The sequence below is a fragment of the Pinus tabuliformis genome, chromosome 9, assembly GCF_031772625.1.
Source record: "Pinus tabuliformis cultivar Carrire ecotype Pingquan chromosome 9, CPIR1, whole genome shotgun sequence".
NCBI classification, from domain to species: domain Eukaryota; kingdom Viridiplantae; phylum Streptophyta; class Pinopsida; order Pinales; family Pinaceae; genus Pinus; species Pinus tabuliformis.
Genome location: NC_142307.1, coordinates 479,487,117 through 479,509,762, shown reverse-complemented (window position 1 = coordinate 479,509,762; position 22,646 = coordinate 479,487,117). Strand labels below are relative to the sequence as shown.

Genomic DNA, 22,646 nt, shown 5'->3' with positions numbered 1-22,646 from the left:
ATCTGCCCAAACCCTTTTTGAGTATTGGAGATCTCATGTGCCCCAACCTTTGCACCAAATTTCGTCGCTGGAGCACATATGGCGTTAACCCAAATCAACACCATTTTCATGGAAACCCTGGATCTAAGGGAGCAAGGAAGGGAAAGTACTTTGTTTGCAATAAGTTTGGCCACTATGCAAGGGAGTGTCCAAATAGAAGAGACACACCGCATGATAATGATCACAATCATTCCAAGGGAAACTTCAACAACAACAATCAAAGGCATGGCAGGTCCAATGGCAAAGGAATGCGGAACATCAAGGAAATGGTCAACCCTCCAAGAAATCAAGGAACTCCAGGTATGAAGAATCAAATGTTGTTAACAATAAGAAAAAAGAGTACTATCTTATATTGGCCCTCTCCACTGCCTCTCCTTCGGACACTTCGGGAAATTGGTTGATTGATAGTGGTGCCTCAAAGCACTTCACCGAATACAAGGAAGCCCTCTCTAATCTGATAGAAAAGGAGACAAACTTGGAGATCATCCTTGGAGATGATGCCACCTATCCCGTGAAGGGAGTAGGGAATGTTATCCTTCAATTGAATCAAGGTAGCATTATTCATTTGCAAGAAGTACCATATGTACCTAATCTCAAGAAGAACTTGGTGTCCATTTCAACCATGGAGGACAAAGGATTCAAGGTGGCATTCATCAATGGAAAGGTATGTGTTTGGAAAATAAATTTTAATGATGCTTTTACTCTTGGGTTTAGGGTTGACACTTTGTATCAAGTTGGAGGAAGTCCATTAGGAGCGATGTCTTGCGACACATATCTACAATTTGAACTATGGCACCGGAGGTTTGCCCATCTTCATTATAAGGCCCTACCCGATGTGAGACAGATGGTAACAGGTATGCCCGAGTGTATGTCCGGGATGTGCCGAAGGAAAATTTACAAGGGGACCATTCCCTTCAAGTAATAGCAATTGATCCACTCCGACATATCTGGTATGATGTCCGTAAACTCTTTGGGAGGATACTTATATTATCTCACTTTTACGAATGATTATTCTCGCAAGACCTGGATCCACTTCTTCAAGAAGAAGGATGAAGTTTTCACCTGGTTCCGACACTTCAAAGCCTTGATCGAAAACCAATCCGAAAAGAAAATCAAGATATTGAGGATTGATAATGGGACCGAGTACGAATCCAATGAATTCCAAGATTATTGCAGAGAAGTTGGCATTAAGAGGGAGACTACAACACCATACACTCCTGAGCAGAATGGTGTGGCTGAAAGGAAGAATCGCTCTATTGTAGAAGCGGTTCGTGCCATGCTTCATGATCAAGGTCTTCCGAAGTTCTTAAGGAAGGACAAAGAAGCTGACACCGAAAATCAGGGTGCAAAAGAAGATGAAATGATGCCTGATGTTGATGAACCTATGGATCCTATTGATCCTCCTCCTCATGAGCCCTCCTCCTCCAAAAGGAGACCCTCATGGCTTAGGGAGACTCTTGAAGATGCTGAGAGACACATTACTCCAAAGGCGGACTTTCCGTGAAAGCAAGAAGTCGAACAGGTATCAAGGATATTTGACCGCCATGAGCACTATCATTCAAAATGAGCCTTCATCATTCGAAGAAGCCGTGAAGCATCAAGTATGGAAGGATGCTATGAATGAAGAATACGAGTCAATTATGAAGAATGATGTTTGGGATGTGGTCCCTAGACCCTAGGACAAATTAGTTGTCACCTCTAAGTGGCTCTACAAAATCAAGCATGGAGCTGATGGAAGTGTAGAAAAGTTCAAGGCTCACTTTGTTGCTCGAGGCTTCTCTCAAAAGAAAGGTGTAGATTATGATGAGATATTTTCACCTGTTGCCCGATACACCACCATTCGCTCGATCATAGCCCTTGCTACCTCGCAAGGATGGAACCTACATCAGATGGATGTCAAGACCGCTTTCTTGCATGGTTCAATCAAAGACGAAGTCTATGTGGAACAACTCGAGGGGTTTGAGGTTCATGATTGGGAATCTCGTGTATGCAGGTTGAAGAAAGCTCTCTATGGATTGAAGCAAGCACCTCGGGCTTGGTATGAGAGGATCGATAGCTATCTGATGAAGTTGGGATTCACTAAAAGTGAAGCCGATCCGAACCTTTACTTTAAGGTTGAAAATGATAAACCTCTCATTCTGGTACTTTATGTGGACGACCTCTTTCTGACAGGTGCAGACCCTCTCATTCACAAATGTAAGAGGGATTTGGATTCTGAATTTGAGATGAAGGACCTAGGACCGATGCACTATTTCCTAGGGTTGGAGGTCTGGCAAAAGCCAGGTGAAATTTTCCTCTCTTAAGGAAAATATGTTATGAAGATATTGGAAAGATTTGGGATGGCGGACTACAAGCCTGTGACTACTCTGATGGAACTTAACTTTAAGAAGTTATGTGGTAGTGCTGCTAGACCTGAATTGGGAAATGCTTCTGAGTATTGTCAACTCATAGGAGCATTGATGTTCTTGGTGAACTCCCGTCCAGACATATGTTTTGCAGTTAACACATTGAGCCAATATATGGTTGAGCCTCATCATATACATTGGATTGGTGCCAAGAATCTTCTGAGATATCTTCGGGGCACAATCACTCATGGACTGAGATACACTGCCAGAGATGTGAGGCTGCATGGTTATTCTGATGTTGATTGGGCTGGCAGTGTGGTGGATCGCAAGAGCACTTCTGGATGTTGTTTTTCTTTGGGTTCTACTTCGATATCCTGGATGAGCAGGAAGCAGAAATCGGTTTCCTTGAGCACCGTCGAGGCCGAATACATAGCTGCTAGTATGGCCTCCTGTGAAGCTGTCTAGTTGAGGAAGCTCTTTAGTGAGCTGTTTGGACATGTGTTGGATACCACCGTGATTCTTTGCGATAATTAGAGTAGGATTTGATTATCAGAGAATCCCGTGTTTCATGATCGCTCCAAGCATATAGATATCAGGTACCACTTTATCCGGGATATGGTACAACGAGGAGCAATAAGGCTCCATCACATTGGGACTGATGAGCAGGTCGTCGATATTCTGACAAAGCCCCTGGGGAAGGTCAAGTTCTTGGCCTTCTGAGAACGACTTGGAGTCGTGGAGAGACCCTCTTATGAGGGTCCTGTATGAGATGGACATTGAGCTCTGGGAGCTCCGGGGGGCTTGGGGTACTTCTTGGAGCAATGAGCAACCATAGGGTGAGTGGTTCAGCCTTCCCCTAGTGGTTTGCTGTGTACAGGGTGAGTGGTTCAACCTTCCTCTGCGATACCCCTTGGCAACATGTAGGCAGGATGAGTGGTTCATCCTTCTCCTGCTAAGACATCCTACCCATGTAGTCTGGGACTCAAGGGAAGTACCTCACATCTGGCCAATGAGTAGGGAAATGAGGATAGGGGCCATAGTACTATTGATGGAAGCATCGTGTACTACAATACTCCCTATGCTAGGATGACCGATATTGATCTGGATCAATTGGAACTGACTCCGGGTCAGTGAGAGTGGTATGAGACTCTCTTTTGATTGGAACTGACTTCGGGTCAGTATGAGTGGTATGAGACACTCTCTTTTGATTGGAACTGACTTCGGGTCAGTGAGAGTGGTATGACACACTCTCTGTTGAAGTTTCTAAGTGTACTTAGTTAGAAACCCTCCATGCACTTTATCTGATTTATTCCTACCTACTTGTTCTGTTACTTAACAAGTTATTTACAATGTAAATACTGAAAATAAACACTAGTGCATGCTCAACATATTACAGATCAACAACTGAAGGAAACAAAAACAATCACACCAAATGACACCATTATTTTTGGACCAATGTCCTCGGAAAAACCCAATGCGGGAAAATCGGTGTAGCTATCTGAGGGTTTTCTTATTAAGTAATTTTAGAGTACAATCTAGGTGCCAAATCCAGCTTACCCAACATAGAATTTCCTTGGCAGTAGTACCTCTTAGTTTGAGACAAATGTCCCGGCTGAAACCCTGGATAAACCTTACGGCAACTCCTCAGCTCCAATCTACCCTAGAAACCCTCGTGTCTGCCTTTCTGGACTGCGTCAACCTCTCTCTGCCCAGTGTTGGCCCTGCGTCACCCTAAATGGGCCTGCATCAGCCTCAGGAGGCCCTGCGTCAGCAACACTGGCCTCTTTGAAGCATTGCGCAGCTCCTAGCTGCCTCTACGTGGCCCTGCATGAGCCCTGGCTGCTACTGCGTCACTATCTCTGCCTCCTGCACTGTTCTCCTGGCACTATCTCTGCCTCTCTGTCTCTCTGTACTCAATGCCCCTCAGCTGCAACTCTGATCATTGATTCTATCTCTCTTAGAAAACCCTACTCTAGAGAATAGAATGATTGACCATCTGGTGTACTCTCGAAGTGACCCTCAAGCCTCCTCTTATACTTTTCTCGTTGACATATCAATGGTCGAGATTAAATCCCTAATCAACGACTAAGATTAGATCTGGCTTGATCCATGTCTTTTAGACCATTCTTACACAGTTTCATATTAATAAACATTAATATTTTATTTTCCCTAAGTTTAGACTTAGGGACTCCATTAAAAATATTAATTATTTTAATATCTCCTGAACTGTTTAGAATCTACCCAAACCCTTTATGGGTATTGGAGATCTCATGTGCCCCAACCTCTCCACCAAATTTCGCGGCTAGAGCACACCCGATGCTACCCCAAATCAACATTCTCCTTTGACTGGCACTGACTTTGGGTCAGTAGAGAATGGTATGATACATTCTCAATAAATTCTTCTTCTTCATAGTTCAGTAGAGAAGAGTGGTGCAGAGCAGTGCATTGATGGCATAGATAGTACAGATTGGCAGATGGATTAGCAGATGGAGTTCTCCCTAGGTGAGAGGGAGTGTTAAAATTGGCAACTATGGCCAAACTCCACATGGGTCATGTTATTTATGATGGCTGATATTTTTCTTGGATTCCTCTCTCCGAGAGGTGTAGGATTGATCTAAAGATCATCCGATTATGACATGTACAAATGAAGTTATGAATTTATTTTGATTATGGTCAAATTGTCAAGGTCGACCAACAAACTTATGTAGGCTGAGGAGCCCAACAATCATGTCTATTCATCCTCAATGTTGCATATAAATAGAAGGTGACTTAGCCTCATTTGAACACACTCATCTTCACACTTCTCTCTCTCTCTCCTCATTGATTGGGTACGGATTTCTGGGCCTCTATCTCTCCACACGTCCGAAATTTCAGGAGACCGAATTTCTGGACAATTTGACCAAGCGTTGACCAGCGTTCGTTGACCTCATTTGACTATGTTTTTGTGAGGGCTATCTCTGTTTGGGTAGGCCGCATTTCTGGGCACAGAAATCGAGGCTAAATGTTGATTGTTGACCAGTGTTGACTGCAGAGAGGGCTGACCGCAAGTGTGATGTTTGACCAGACTTTCACTGGGCTGAATTTGACTGTTTTGAGGGTTGTTTTATCCAATGTGGAAAAAGTCGAAGTCGGGATTAAATCAACAAGGGTCCAAAAGTTGAAAAAGTCGTTAAAGTCGGGAGTCTTTTGAAAAAGTCAGCAAAAAGTCGGTAAAATTAAAAAAATACAAAAATATTCATTTTTTAAAAAATCCGGACTTTTTCAATAAAATCCCGATTTTAAAAAAAAAAAATTAAAAAATCGTTAAAGAAACTACCTCATTCACGATTTTTTGGAAAAAGTCCCGATTTAATCTCGACTTTTTCGATTTAATCCCGACTTTTTCAATTGGGAAAAAATCGGCAAAAAATCAGCGGATTTAATCGGCCAGCCAAAAAAATCGCGTTTTGGGGATTTAATCCCGATTTTTTCCTGACTTTTTCCACACTGGTTTTATCTTGCTGTTTGGAGGCCGAAGTTGACTGATTCACTGAGGGTCAAATTTGCCTTGTTGACCAGCATTGACTTTTCTGGTTAGGGCTCTTTGATGCTGTTATAAATTATCAGATTTGTAAATTGTACTATCTCTCTTTGCTGAACTATTGAAGACTAAAAGAAGATTTGATCAAGGGTTTCCCCACATTAGGGTTTGTCCCTGGCTGGTGCCACACCTTGTCTCCTCTTGTCTTGGCTTGTCTTCTACTATTTATGTTTATGTTCTATCTGCATTTTACTCCCATGTTGATGTGATTGCTAATCTGAATATTGATACTGGGCTAATAAAGAAATTGAAGTAAAATTGCTCTAAAGCATAGAACATTCCATTGTTGCCTAAAATTAACAAGTAGACCTGCGGTGCTCTGAGTGGGTTTGAGGGCACATCAATGACCCCATGGGTCTCCATATGAATCGGAGATGCCTTTAGATCCTCTACAATGGTTCAAGTGGTGGAATAAATGTTGCCATAACATCGTACAAGTGCACTTGCCAAGAGTGTGGGGCTCTTGTGGGGGCATGTTGGGCATAGTGTACCAATCATATCACCATCGTCCCGAAAGTGGATCGCTAGTAGTCTCTGAACATCCATGAAGATGTGAGGGGTACTGTCTGCTACCGTGGAGGCCCATGGCTATCTATGCACACCCTATATGTGCCAATGTAGACCTCTAGGGGTCAGGATCCCATATAAGGAAACCAAACCCAAATGGAAACCACCTGTAATCTTGCATAAGGTCCAATACGTCCCCTAGGCTTCCACTATAATCAGTCATTAAAATTATCGAGTAAAAGAGCTTACAAACCATGGATAGCAAAGTGGGCACTTCATAATGACATGCCCTTCTGTAATGGGCTTTGGCATGTGCTAGTGTCTCCGAGCTCCAAAGGGGGTTCACCAAGTATCTTATTAGGTGGTTTCAACCCTTAGAGGGGATAGTATGTCCAAGGTACATCCTTCTAATGGGGGTGGCAAGTGACAAATAGGTGATATGGAATAGGGAATGAGAAGGGCAGCCCTAGGCCACATAATGGGGCATAGTGATATCTAGATAAGGGGAAGCCCACACCTGGGTATGTAATGTATAGGAGGGAGCAGTCATGGTACATGAGGTGCCCCGACCTTGATTTTTCCACCCTTCTTTATATGCATTTTGTCTTTTATGAATTTTCTTTAATTAACTGCTCAGGGCTCAAAGGATAAGAGCATGATGTGTATAATATAGCAGTGATTACCCCCTTTAAGGTAGGGCAGTTCATTTCCCTCCAGCGGTTGGGACAATCATGGGTTCCTGAATGATAAAGGAGGCTCATCTAGGGCCTATGGAAACAGGGTGATGGCCATGGATTGGGGTAGAGCTCATGTGTTGGCTATTGCCCAACGTGCTAACTATTTTTGTCCCGGCCATGTTTTGCATTTTGTGGTACAGTTTCCTATTAAATGTGGTCAATTATGTTTTTTCTTCTTTTTTTAGTTGTTTCAACCTCCGGGGTATCATTCTAGGCCTGACCCAAGGCAGGGGCAAGGAGATAGGGAGGCTAGCCCTATGTGGACCCAGAATGGTAATGTGGACTCAGTTGGGAGAAATGATGAATGGGGGTATAGTGAGTGGAAAGGGAGTAATATGTGCGGGTAAAGGAGCGAGACCACACACCCAAAGTCGGGGTTTCCCAAGTAGTACCACCCTAGAACCAAATGGTCAATAAAGGAAATCCCACAGGACTAAGATCCAAGGGTAACAACCAAAAGAGATCAAGGAGACAAAAGTACAAACTAAGCCCACTCTTTCCACCAAATCCCCCCATCAATCCATACCCAAAGGTATCCATGTTAAGTAAACCCAATACTCAATTACCAAATGACAAGACATACTTTTAGATTCAGGAGGCCCACCTTCAAACATACGATCAATACAGGTGGGTGAAGGACCACATGGTTGTCTCAAGTGGCAGAGAAATGGCACAACGAGCTAGTACGAGGCATCATCATGAAGAAAAATTTCTCCTGGGGATATCACTCACAAAGTGGTGGGTAACACGGCCTAGCCCTAAACGGTTGTTGCTAGAGGGAAGAGCCCACAAAAAGTCGTGGTAGGGGAAAAAGGAGGGGGACAAGGCCTCCAAGGGGTTGGATGGCTCCCCTAAAGGGAGGTTGAGCCCTCAAAAGGCCTATGGATAGTGTAAACAAGGGGGGCAAGGGCCTAAGAATCACTCTGGGGTTCACAACCAAGAGGAAAAAGGTTGGTCGGCTAGGCCTTAGGGCCAAAAACATTTTGAAACCCCTGCAAATAAAAGTTTCTTCACAAAATCACTGCAAAATTGTTGAACGACTTCCTCTTCAGGTTAGACGTTGAGCTTAGAAGCTAGATTTTGCATTCTTAGGCCTAGACCTATCTCAAAACCCCAACAAAATTTTTCTTTATCACTTGACGTTTACCTGCACAAATGAATCAAAGAATTCCAAAACCACAAATATATGCACCAAATATAAAACCCCAAAAATAAAACCTTAAGTGTTGCAAAACAAATGAGTTGGAAATAATTTACAAATTATCTACAAATGTACAATGTTTGCAAATTAAAAAATTTGGAGAAATATTTTTTGAGTAATAACAGTGGATGAATATATTTTTTTCGAAAAACATTGAATACTAGACAAAATCCTCCTGCAAAATTAAAATAACATACAAAAATATTAGAGCCCAAACATAGTCGACTCTTCCCCACAATCTGTGAACTTGGAGCCCAAGGGCCAGTGTAGCTACAAATCTCTATAATTTTTTTCAAGTAGAACTGTCAGGTCATATGATGAATCAGATTACCTAAGATAAAAAAAAAAAATTATCAATAGAATGCTCTTATCATCAACAAATGAAATAACAAGTTCATAAAAATTTTAGCACAATATAGGAAAGCACATAACTAACATGTACCACAGATCAATGGAAGAAAAACACCATGAATTGAACCCCAAAGTCTTTCTATTATGATATAAAAATGTTTCCAGTAGAGCAATAGCTCAATACCAGCTTTACAAAATTTTACATCATCCAAAGATATCACATAGAAGCAAAATGACTTATATTTATAAAGAAATCCCTCCAAGTGGAAAATAACGACTAGTCGGGTTGATCCCCGTCAAAATAATCTCCACTGTTGAAAATAGCTTCTTGATCTTTTAATCTCCACTGTCGAATTTTTAATTTTGAGGAAAAATTCGATTTTTTCTTATAACTCATTTTTAATTAATCCAAAAATTAATATTTTGGATTCATTTCCTCAAAAAAATGACTTTGACTTAACCACCAAGGTCCAAGGGCTCAATTTTTCTTAAAATATCCATTTTTCCTTGGTGGGGGGCTTCCAAAAATTAACTTTCCTTTGAAGCACGAATTTTTTATTATTTTACACTTAGGGAGAAATTGATTTCTCTATAATTATTTTTTGACTCAAAATTAATTAATTTTCTAGCTTAGGATTTAATTCTATTTTTGCCAAAAAAATTAATTAATTGACACTAGAGGGGATTAATAATTTTTTCCACCCTCAAATATTTTAGCCATGGTGTTTAAGTATGAGGAACCATGCACTAAAATATTTTTTACATCAAGATATTACATTTTAATTCAACCAAAGGGGGAATACACCTTTACAGACTCATGAAATTACCCAATTTTGCAACACAATATGATCTAGTATAGACGAAGTGGTTTGTCATAAAATAATTTATCCAAATGTGCTTAAATCATTCGCAAACACACTTTTGCCAAGACTCAATATAACAATACGACTCACCTAAGACCTTGTGAAGGGATTCCACCTTAGCTTTGGGGTTTAAGTTGGAAGAAAAACTCTGTCGATTATCCGTATTTAGAAACACATAATTCGGTGAGGTTAAAAAACTTCCTAAGATGAAATCCGTTTCCAAAATCAAAGACTTACCTAGGTGTTGTTACATAAATAGACGGTCATACTAGCATCATTTACAATATAACTTGCAGAAATTAGGTTTAAAATGATTAAACTATGTTGGCTGAAGACTTTGAACTCTGAGAAATTTCCTTCACGTCCTTGCATTCTTCTTCTTTGGCTTGTTGACAAAGTGTTGTCAACAGTACCAATATCATTGTTCCAAAGAGCATGCCATTACTATCTAGATGATTATCAAGACAACTCATCACACAAACCATTGAACCAATGTGCAACATCCCATGCATGACCATGATGAAGCAAGATGATTCATGCACCATCTCAAGAAAAATACAAGGGGTACACCTCAAGTCCATAAGCATCCAAATATGTCAACCTATCATGTGATGAAAATGACAAGTTTACCTCCCATGCAAGATGAAGGGTAACAGCACCTACTTTTCCTTTCGGATAGTTTGATTCTTTAGCAAATAATTGAATTCATTAACAAGCCATGTAGTCTATAAGTAGGATGATTGTGATAATTATTGAATTTATTTTTAATGAAATTGTAAACATTAACTACATGTATTATATTTGTTTCAACTCTTTTTTTAAATTAAAAAAATGCCTATCCTATTGCAGCAATAAAATATTATTACATCAATAAATACAACAATCAGCCATCTTCTTATGCAATTGTATTTGGCAATGGTATTTCAATTTTCAGTAAGTTGCTCCATTGAATGATATCAATTTATTCGTTCTTTTGGCCTTCTTTCATTTGCCATCTTAAGTTACAATTATCTGAATATTTGGTTTTGTGATTGTATATTTGGTTACAATCAAGTTATAAAAACTAACATATACTTGTTTCAACTAAAATGTGTTTCAGTTCATGGATTTTTGGCTATCTTTTATGGCTGTTGTTGCTACTTTCATTTACATGTCTGCAATGGATGAAAAACCAAAGTTAGCAGCTCATGCAAGCGCTGCCATTATCACAGCCCTCATTGCTGTGAATGGTCCTACCAGGTATTGGGATGATTTCTTAATGAATGTCATCATTATTTACCTTAAGAAAGAAGTTTTCCTTTGTTTGCCAAGATGATTTATTGTCATCTAATGAATTGATGATTTTTATTTATATTGTAGGTCAATCAACATTATTCTTGTTGTAATTATTGGTATCAGTGGACTTCTCTTCGGTTGGATAGTAGAACTTTATAGAGGAGATCAAATCACCAATTTGCGTTCTTATTTCAGTTCACCTATCCAACAAAGGTTTGTATTTTTCCTTTTGGTATATTGGCCAAGCATAGTTGTAATAAAGAAAAGTTTTTCCATATATGTGAAATATGAAAACTAGTTCCCATAAGCATGTAATTATTTCAACGCAAATAAAATTGGAAGGCCCCAATTTTGAGACTATTGTGTGTATTTTAAGGAGTTTGAAATATTTTGAAATGAGCTCTTGAACTCCTTGAGTTTTGTGATTTAGTCATTTTAAATGTTATATTTGTTCAATGAAATACAAGTGCAAAACCGGTATAAGGTGAGGAAAGTTCCTAAACATGACAAATATAATTGTTAAATTTTGGTAAATCAAGTGTGGAAACCTATGGATTTGAGGATTAGCCTACTTGTAGCCTTAATCGACATTGATTACACGTCCCTTCGTATGCTTTAGATGTTACATGCATTTAATATTTCCCATTCATCTTGACCTTTCTTACTAGATAGTAGAATGGTAGGAAACTAAGTATATATTTTGTGTTTGTACTTAAGGATTGTCACCCTTCATATTCTAAGAGGCCTAAAATCATGTTTGAAGGCCTTACCTTGGCAAGCTAAGTTGGAGTATTATTGATTCAAGGTCATACTTGTGATTTTTGTCATATATACTAGAGGCTTACATGCTGGTATTGATGGAGCATTTGATGCTCTAGGGGCATATTGTGAAGATTCCTTAAACTGGAATCCCTACTGCAGTAACTAATGATATTTCTCCTACTTGTTAGATTTACATGAGCAATTTATTTGCAGTTTCCTATGGAAAACATTGAAATACATACACTGCAGCCTACACCATTTAAAATAATTTGTCGAAACAAGACACTGAACAATAGAAATATACAACACAAATGACACAGTGGTTTTTGGACAAATGTCCCCAGAAAAACCCAATGTGGGAAAACCGGTGCAACAAATTTGAGGGATTTTATTATTAAGTGGAAGTTATTTCTGAATACAACCTCTGGATGCCTTGCTGGCAATCCAGTACATAGAATATCACTCGGCACAAGAAATTAGTGAAATTACCTCACTCTACACTGCAAGTCCCGACTGATATGATAGTTGAACAAACGAGTCCCCGGCTACTTCTACACTGCCCCTGCATAGGCCTGTATCACCTCTGTTGGGAATCGATTTTCTCTCAGGAGTTGATACCAGCCCTCCCAACTCAAAACATCAGCCTCCTCAACAAATTTCAGATCTCTGCATGGAAGGTTTTTGTGCTGCTCTGTGTGGGTCCTGCGTGAGCCCTTCTTGGCTCTGCATCACCCTCTCTGCCAACTTTGCTGCGTCCTCTATGTGTCTTTCTGCCTCTCTGTTGATTATTCTGGGCTCCGAGAAGATCCTCCAGCCAAAACTCTCTCTACCCCACTCTGTATGATCACTACAAAATCACTGCGCTGCCTCTAGCTTCAACAATTCGATCTAAATGATCAACTCTCTGTGTGTTCTCCAAGTGCCCATCAAGCCTTCTCTTATAATCCTCTCGTTGATCACAACGGCCTAGATTAGATTCTAATCAATGGCTAAGATCATTTCTGCTTGATCCTTGTCTTCTTCTAGAAGTTACACCCACAGTTAGATTAATATCCATTAATTATTTTAATTTCCTAAGTTTAGACTTAGGGTCCTATTAAAAATAATTAATTATTTTAATAAAACTGTCTCTGGGTGGAATTTTCCAAAAGGAATTCTGAGTATTGGAGAATGCATGTGTCTAAGCCTCCTTGCAAATTTTGAGACTTAGAGCACATCTGATGCTACCAGAAATCAACACTCCCTCTTAGCGAGGAATGTGCTCTAGCAATGCAACCTACTGAAGCATCATTATGTTTTGTCATTAGGGGAGTTTTTAGGTCTAAAATGGGCCTTCTAAGGAAATTATAAAATAATAGTGGAAATAATAAAATAAGATTAGATTACATCATCAAATTTTAGAGGGAAAAAAGAAAAAACTATTTTTTCAACTCGTCACCTTATGGGTTTACTCAAATTTCAAGCAGAAACATTTGTTGGATGCATAATTTGATTCCTCATCTAAGGAGTACCCATGTTTCATACTTTCGATGGACCTTGCTACACGAAAAATGAAAAATACATGAAAATTGTGACCGCAATCACGTTTTTTCATGTATTTCTCATTTTTCATGTAGTAGGGTCCATTGAACGTATGCAATATGGGTACTCACTAGATGAGGAATTAAATTTTGCATCCAATGAGTACTCCCGCTTGAAATTTGAGTAAAACCTTAGGGAGATAAGTTTAAAATATGAGTTGAAAAAGTAGTTTTATTATTTTATTATTTTTTTTATATTTTTATTTTTTTACTCCAAAAATGGTGAATCATCCCCCATGGTTGACATCATCATCTTGAATCCTATTGGTTCTTATAAATTTTATTTTGGTTCTACATTTTTCTTAGGAGGCCCATTTTAGACCTCAAAATTCCCCTCATGAACATCTCCTTCTGTGTTTCTGATGTCTGACATCACTGCCCACCAACTACTGCACAAATGATGCATTTGTACTGCTATTGACCCTGCCACTGTCAACATTGCATTCATACTACAAGTCCCTCTGAATTCTGCATCCATGCTGCTATTGGCATTACCACTGCCAACTGCATCTGCACTGCAACCTTCTCCAACTGCTGTTGCTACTACATCACAACGAAATATTATCCCAACTTACTGAACTGGTGTTCAATATGATGCATCTCGTTGCTGGAGTCTGATTGTTGCCAGTCTCTACACTGACCCTTTGAAGCCTTTACGTTATTTCTGACCTCTGCTCTGTGCCATCTGCACTGCTGCCAACTCTGCTTTGCACTACTCAGTCTTTGGCGCTCCTAGCCACTGCAACTGTCACTCTTGCACTCCTCTGCACCAACTAACATTGGTCCATCCTATTACTTCTGATCTGGGATCCCATAGCAAGGAATTGATCTGAGATGTGGGCTCCTCAAGGATCCTGCCCATCCTATAGCTCTCTGGGGCTACAAAACCAAGTGGCCCCACCTCACTCTTGGAGGTATGGCTGCCAATATGGAGAAATATGATATACTCATACTGTCGATGCTACTGTTCTATTGATGCTTCTGCACTACTGTTGCAACCACTGCAATAATGAGTCTAATCTCCTTAGATCCAAAAGTACTGGCTTCCGTAGGGCTGCTCCTTATGAAACTAGACTTCCTTTGAGTCTTGATCTCCCTCTGGGAAATCTCTCTACTCCCTCCGAGCAACTCACACAGTCCTCCTGCACTGAAAACTGGACTACGAAGCTTTGCGCTGGGAATCTCCTCGCTGGAATGGCACCTGCATACTGCAACTGGGCAATTCACATTGCTTGTGTCACTACAACTAGATATGCAACTGTCTTCCGGAAACTGACAGCAAATAGTTATTCAACTGTCATTTGAATGACTAGCTGCATTTGTTGACACTGTGATCCTCTTGCTACTGATTTTGTTGGGCTCCTGTAGCAAGGACACTGATCCATGTGATAAATCTGCAACAACTAGATCTAATTTGCTGCTCTTCCATGGATTCTACCCATTTGTGGCCATCTCTACAAAAATGTTGAGTTCCTCCTCTCTCCTCCACGTTGTTGTTGGGCTAGCCTACGCACTCCCTATTGGAGTCAGTAGATTTGTTGCCCCTTGCTGCTGCTCAACAAATGAGAATTCAAATTCCCTGGTAAGGAATTCTTCGAAGACGAAATCCCTCAACTGTGTCTCTCTCTTCCCTTTGGCATCTTTCTGCCCAGCAATTGTCTGCAGAAAATTGCGTCCCACCAAAAAACCCCTCTTTGTTGAAGCTTTTGTTGCACTGCTCCCTTTGCCGCTGATAGATTTCGATCTGGAAATCTTACCTCTCTATCGACTCACTCAGAGAGAGATCTATCATGAAAATCTAGCCTTCCTGGCCTGAACTGCGCAAACCCTCTAGGGATTCGAATTACTGCCTCTGTAGGAATTTCGAATTCCCTTCCTCCTCAACGTTGGATTCTCTGGCACTGTTCTTCTTCTCTCACCTGCACTGCTATGATACCATGTGAAAATTCCTTGAACCGGAATCCCTACTGCAGTGACTGATGATATTTCTCCTACTTGTTAGATTTACATTAACAAGTTATTTGTAGTTTCCTACAACAAACATTGAAATACATACACTGCAGCCTACACCATTTAAAATAATTTGTCGAAACAAGAAACTGAACAAGAGAAAGATGCAACACAAATGATGTTGATTTTGGGTAGCATCGAATCTATTCTAGCTCCGAAATTTGGTGGAGGGGATAGAACACGAAATATCTCCAGAACCCAGAAATTGTTTGGAGAAATTCCGCCTGGATGAGGAGTTATTAAAATAATTAATATTTTTAATGAGTTCCTAAGTCTAAACTTAAGAAAATAAAAATATTAATGTGTATTAATAAGAATATGGGTGAGAAACTTCTAAGTGACGAGGATCAAGCCTGTTTTAATCTTAGCCATTGATTAAAGATTAGATCACAGTCATTGATTCATCAACAGGAAAAGTATAAGGGGAAGCTTGAGGGTCAGTTGGAGATACACCAAATTGCTCAAAGAGTTCGATTTATCTAGGGTGTGGTTTGTTGAGAAAGTCGAGCTAAGTGATCTGAGTTGCAGTAAGAGGGGCAGTTCGGCAGAGGGACTTCAGTCCAAGGCCGAGAATACATAGTAGAGAGGCAGAACAGCAATAGGAGAGATAGCGCAGCTCCAAAGAGGGTGACGCAGAAGCTAGAGGGGTTGATGCAGACCCTTAGAGGCAACGCTGGGGTTTTTCTGTGGGGAAGAGTGAGCAGCGGTTCAGCATATCAACTTCTGAGCAAGAGAGGTTCACTGGGAAGGTGACACAGCTCCTAGAGGAGGTGACGCAGTTCCAGCGCAGAGCTTGGAGCAGCCATCACTGCCCAGCACTAGGAACAACAATTGTCATCTATGGGTTTGATCATCCAGTTGCTGGAATTGTCAAATATTTGTCTCCGGATAGAGGTACTTCTGTCGGGTTTATTCTCTGTTGGTTGAGCCGGATTTGGTATCGTAGTTGTATTCAGAAATCTGCTTAATAATAAAAACCCTCTAGAGTCTATATGCTGCACCGATTTTCCTGAATTGGGTTTTTCCGAGAACGATTGTCCAAAAATAACAGTGTCCCTTGTGTGATTGTCTCAGTTTATTTCAGTTTATGTTCTATATGTATCTGTAGGCTTCAATAGTGTTTTCATCGTTGTTTAAATATTTAAATAACTTGTTGAATGCAAAGAACAAGTAGGAGATGATAAACCAGTGATTGCAGTAGGATTTCTGATGTGTAGATTCAGAAATTCTCACAAATGACACAGTTGTTTTTGGACAAATGTCCCCGGAAAAACCCAATGCGGGAAAACTGGTGCAGCAGATCTGAGGGTTTTTATTATAAAGCGGAATTTATTTATGAATATAACCTATGGATGCCTTGTTGGCAATCCAGTACAAAGAATATCACTCAGCCAAAGAAATTAGTGAGATTACCTCACTCTACATTGCAAGACCCGGCTGATCCGACAGCTGAACCAACAAGTCCCTAGCTACTTCTGCGTTGCCCCTGCATAGGCCTGCGTCAGCCTCTAAGGCACTACGTCACCTCTGTTGGGAATCAATTTGCTCTTACGAGCTGATTCCAGCCCTCCCGGCTCAGAATGTTAGCGTCCTCAACAAATTTCAGATCTCTGTGTGGAAGGCTTTTGCACTGCTCTGCGTGGGTCCTGCGTGAGCCCTTCCTGGCTCTTCGTAACCCTCTCTTCCAACTATGTTGCCTCCTCTGTGTGTCTCTCTGCCTCTCTGCTGAGTATTCTTAGCTCCAGGGAAGATCCTCCAGCCAAAACTCTCTCTGCCCCTCTCTATGTGATCACTACGAAATCATTGCGCTACCTCTAGCTTCAGCTATTCGATTTGACTGATCAACTCTCTATGTGTTCTCCAAGTGCCCATCAAGCTTTCTCTTATAATCCTCTCGTTTATCAATCAACGGCCCAAATTAGATTCTAATCAATGGCTAAGATCATTTATGCTTGATCCTTGTCTTCTTCTAGAAGTTAGACCCAAAGTTAGATCAATACCCATTAATTATTTTAATTTCCTAAGTTTAGACTTATGGTCCCATTAAAAATAATTAATTATTTTAATAAAACTGTCTTCGAGTGGAATTTCCCAAAACGACTTATGGGTATTGGAGAATGCATATGTCTAAGCCTCCTTGCAAATTTTGAGACTTAGAGCACATCTGATGCTACTAGAAATCAACACATATTACTTGTGCACACTATCATAGAGTTTCTTCCCTTGTGATAGTTTATCTGTTGACAACCTCAGAGGGTGTGAAGACATTCTAATGGAAATTTTCTATTTTCACATTTTCCTACTTGTACGATTGCCCCCAGTGTCTATTGCCACAAAATCTAGCAGTTCTAGTGAAAGGCTTCATCTTACAACAACAATGATGAAGGGTTGCCACTATCACCTTATTACATCTCCGTCCTTCTGGATGGTGGTCATTGGTCATGGGGATCGGCACCTTATCGTCCTTATCCTTGAGTTTGGGCCAAAAAACTGTCATGGAGGTTGATGTAGCTAAAAGAAAGGTAAAAGAAAAAGAAGGCACAATGAAAGAAAAAGATAAAATGAAAAAGATGGTTGGGACAAAAATTAGAGCGTAGGAAAAAGCTTAGCATGAGCTCTACCCCCATAATTAGCCATCACTCTATTTGTAGAGCACATGATGCTCCATCTATAAAAAGGAACCCTTGTATTGTCCCAAACCTAATAAGCAATAAATGGTTTCATCATTAATGAGTAACAAATGCTAAATCTCCAAAAGAAAGCTTGGGCTTTTGAGCTATGCACCCAAATGAAAGCATTATCATAAAGAAGTAAAAGGTGCACTAGAGAAGTGAGAAAAGCACACTGAGGAAAGGGATAGCTCATGCCTCCACGATTGCTCCCTCCTTACATCGATACACTCTAGATGTTGGACCACCATTAGCTAATCACTTGGCTATGGCACTTGGCCTTGAAGTCATGCCCACTCCATTGCCATTGTCTTTACATGCACATATGGATTGATGAGTTAACCTAAGACCTATCACTTCCCCTTAGGGGCTAGAAACACCTAATAGGGTTATCCATCTAACTATCCCTAACACAAGAGAGGGAACACTTACGCAAGACTTGATCTAGTTAGATATTTGAAGCTTATTTTTTTGTGAAGTATTAATTGTGCCCCTAACATTAAGCAAGGTTCAATATGATGCATCCATGGTTTTTGTTACCTAATGATTGTTGACTTCCACTTTATATTGAGAGGATTTTGTCAAATGGTTTTCATCACATCAGCGGATTGTTAGTTTGTGTAACTCAGACAGGTTTTCTAGTCTTAGATTGTGTCTATGAGGCTAGGGAACACATTTTCTCCATTACCCAGAAAAGGTTTTGTGAGAAAAGACCTTGATTAGATTTAATTAAGCAGTTATTTAATTTTCCCAAGTCTAACTTATGGAAATAAGCTTAATTAATCAATATTAATTGGGGTTAATCTATTTTCCTCTATAGACATCCAAAAAGTCACTTGATGGGGTTAAGATGATCTTAGCCATCAATTGTGATTAGATCATGGCCGTTGATTCATTAATGAGAGATTATAAGACGGGATCTATGGGTCACTTGGAGAACATATTGCTAAGAGATGGAGACACATAGTTGTTGTGAGAGCAAGGGTGCAGAATGATCCAAGTGGAGATTGGTGGCCACCCACCTATTCCACTTAGAACTCCAATCGTTTTCGTTTGTTTCGTTGATTATAGCAACATTTACTATTTTTAGCAGTTTTTTAGGTCTTGAACTTCCGGAGCTGTTTTGATCCCCTAAATGGCATTTTTTTAGGTCCGTAGCAGGTTCGTAGTCGTAGGCAAGGGCTTGCTGCAAATCCTGTAGTACTCAGAGAGATATTTCCAACAAGGCATTGTACGCACCAAATGGAGATCATATGATCAAGTTACGACCTCAGGAAGTTGGCTGCCCAACTAACGCCAACATGGCCCACAAACTCTTAGTGTTCCATCACTGGGATACTATATAAACCTTAACTTTAGGATGAATTTTTCTGAAGGAGGGGTGTATGTAATGACCCATCTACCAGTACAAATGAAATGTGAATTATTAGCATGCATATGATAGCTACATATGCATGCGTCGCCTACACTGCACTAGTAGTCATATTAAATTATGAAGAGATTCCAAGCATAGGATAAAAGACGTAATTGTTGAAGATATTAAATAAATATCTAACTCACAAAAATATATTGGAATATGTATTTTAGTATGTGTCGTCATCATAATAGGTAACCATAGAACATTATCCAAAAGTTCTAAATTAAATTATTAAAGTTTAAAAGGGAGTTATATTGTTATAAAAGAAGTAACTCTTAACTAAAGGTTAAACATTAAAAGAGGTATAATATAATAAAATATTAAATAAATCTTAATAACAAAAGGACTACGTAATATAGTTTGGTATCACCTAAAACCTTATAAAGTGATGAGTGTCAAAATAAAGCGTGACTACCTCTTTAATTCACTATGAGGAGCCACGTAATAGACAGGGGGCACAACCAAGGCAATGAAGGATGAATGAATGGTGGTTCTAAGAAATAAAAGGAGAAGGGAGTAGGACTGAAAGGGGATCTTTTTTCTTCTTGGGAGCACAGTGTTGAGAGGAGGAAAATTCGTAACGGAAGATTAGAGATAGTAAGGCTTGAGCCTTGTCTATTCTTGAAGTTTTTGGGCACGGGGGAACAAATTGCATCAATTGAGAAGCGTTATGGACTGAGTACCTAGGTTGTACCTAGTTTGGTTGGGAGGTTTTGGTCTTTTGGTAGTGGGAGCGAGAGCGGGAACAATTCTAAAGCATCTTCAACCACAGCAAACCAGGTAGGTACTCAACAACAAATTAATGAATTCTGATGTTATGAATTCTAGTTAAACTTTAAAGCAGCTTTCATATTTTGTTTAGTGTAGATATCTGATTAAACAATTTGGAGCCCTACAGGTATTCTGGAATACATGTGTCCCAGCCTCCCTGCAAATTTTGAGGCTTACAGCGCATCTAACGCTACCAGAAATCAACAAGTTATTTATGGAGTCAACTACTTGCTTTAGATCAATTGAAAACTAGGTGACCAAATGAACAACCGCTGCTTAAATGCCTAGTTATCCTATATGAGATGCAAGATCTAAAATCTAGGTGAAATGGAGGATCTTGGTTTATTTTAATTAAATGCTTAACTAAATATATCCCTTGATCCTTATCTATTTTGAGGCTAGTCTCAAAAGTAAGTGGCAGAGAGAAGTCAAGGAGAAGCAAGCAAAGGCTACCTCCCCTTGAAATTTGACATCACTGATGCCTCTAGCGTTGCAGAGGTTGTGGCTCTTACGACTGCAAGGCCGTCGTTTTAACCACTAGAGAGGGTCTAGCATTCACACCTAAGAGATGAAGGGTGTTCCTATTTTTCTATCAACCAAGCTTATGCTTGGAGGTAAGTTATTAATGCAAGACTAATCCTAGAATCCAAATGCAAGATGGTTGAGTGTTTTTGAGTTAATATTGTTTATGATTTAAGTACTTAAGTGGTCTATCTTTTGATAAGGACAACGACTAAGGGTAGAGGCCTCGTAGGCCTACGATAGGATAAGGGAAGACCCCAGAAGCCTGCGGCAAGGTCTCAAGGACAGGCCGAGAGGGAGAGGAGGTCCCAAAAGCGGTTATGGCTAAGGTAAGGGGGGCCGAAAGGCCTATGCCCAAGGAGGAGTAGCCCTAGAGGGCTTACGGCAGGTTGAAGGAGGAGGAGGAAGCCCACAGCAAGGCCTAAAGGCTAACTAGAGCTGCAGCAAGGCTAAAAGTGGGGGCCAAAGGCCCAAAAGGTTTTCCCAAGCCCACAACAAGGGAAGGAGAGGAAAGTCGAGGCCACAAATGGCCTCTTAAGCCTATGGCTAGCCCTAAAAGGGATAGCGGCTCAATTGAAGGGGCTGTCGAAGGGAAGAAGTGACTCCAGGGGAGTTGATGGCTAGGAGAAGATGTTGAATGGCTGGGCCAAATGGCCAAAAAAACTATTCGGAAGCCTGCAAAATCAAATTTGAGGCTAGATCTTACCCTCAAGGGCCTAGATTTATCTCAAAACTCCAGCAAAAATTTCTCTTGATCACCTTGAAGCTCACCTGCACAAATAAAAAAATAAAATGTAATGTTCTTTTTTTGGTGTTCCTTATGGTATGGTTAGGATGGACTTTCAAAGTTGGGGACAGACAGGTCACAGGTGCAAATTGGCATCATCAGCAGACCCAGGGGCTTTTGGAGGGATTTTGAGGAACTTTTATGAGGTTTGATGGCATTCGCTTGGTATATTCCATCATTTGCATAATTTTCCTTTCATTCTGTTGCATTCCGACAACTTTCAAAAAAGCAGAGTTATGAACGGGCCTGACTCAATTAATTACGCTTAAGGTGGCCTTTCGGGAGGAATACTTGGTAGAACACCTTAGTGTAATAGCTCGTTGGTACTGGAACAAGAAGATCTACAAGATGAGATGGCTAGAAGTGAGTTTCAGTGGCCTGAGGGTTCATGATGGCCAATTTACCATTTTCCCACATTAAAAAAATATTTTAATTAAAATAAAAAGAGGGAATGTGCTCAATGATTAAAATAATAATAAAGGAGGGTTCCATCAGATCTATAAGAAGAGGAGGAGGCCATCAAAAGACATCTTGGATTATTGATATTTTCTATTAGTGAGGTTTGGAGAACCTAGTTCCCAACTTCTCTAACCCCGGGATGAAAACCTTAGAGTATGTTGTTTAGTGTTGGACGAAAACACAACTCTCTTTGAGGAGACTTCATCCAGGAGTTTCATAGAGTTTCAAGGATATTGGAGTGAGGATAATTTAGGTGCTCAACTGGTGCTTCATCATCTTTCAGTTGATTCAGTGGCAGCTGTTGTTGGAGGGAGAGTGCAGTCGTTGTGGAATTTGAGGGATTAGGATTAGCATAGCAGCAAAATATTTGGAGGTCCACTCAGCGATCATCTTTCCTTTTTGTCTCAGATATTTCTAGTTGTACTTTGCATGATATATTATAATAAATGAAGCTGAGTCATTCCTTGTGTTGCATTTTCTGATGTTATGTGAGTTTATGGGTTTAGTGTGCTTGTATCATTTCTGGGTTGTTATTTACTGTGCATTTTCGTGTAATCTTGTGGGTTTTTGGCAAAAATGTCAACATAAAATTTTATAAAGAAAATTATCAGCAAAATTCTCAAAAATGGATATTACATAAAATTTCCCAAAACGCTGATATATACAAAATTCAAAATAAAACCTCAAACTCCAATTGCTGCAAAACAAGGGTTAGAAAATTATTTTACAACAAAAATTATTTTACAAAATTATTTATAAATATACAAATAT

At 40.0% G+C, this 22,646-nt stretch overlaps 1 protein-coding gene across 5 annotated transcripts in view; it reads left to right on the top strand.

Annotated features, from left to right (window-relative positions):
- The window catches only part of LOC149149301 (transmembrane protein-like protein), a 483,547-nt gene that overhangs the window by 390,574 nt on the left and 70,327 nt on the right, over positions 1–22,646 (top strand). For all 5 annotated transcript variants that reach the window (XR_016262832.1, XM_089440558.1, XM_089440556.1 and 2 more), the window contains 2 exons: positions 10,723–10,862; positions 10,983–11,111. Coding sequence is in view for 4 of the 5 variants with exons in the window: in XM_089440558.1 (XP_089296684.1) it covers positions 10,723–10,862; positions 10,983–11,111 (269 nt within the window). In the remaining variant the exon portion in view is untranslated. The remainder of the gene's footprint in view (positions 1–10,722; positions 10,863–10,982; positions 11,112–22,646) is intronic.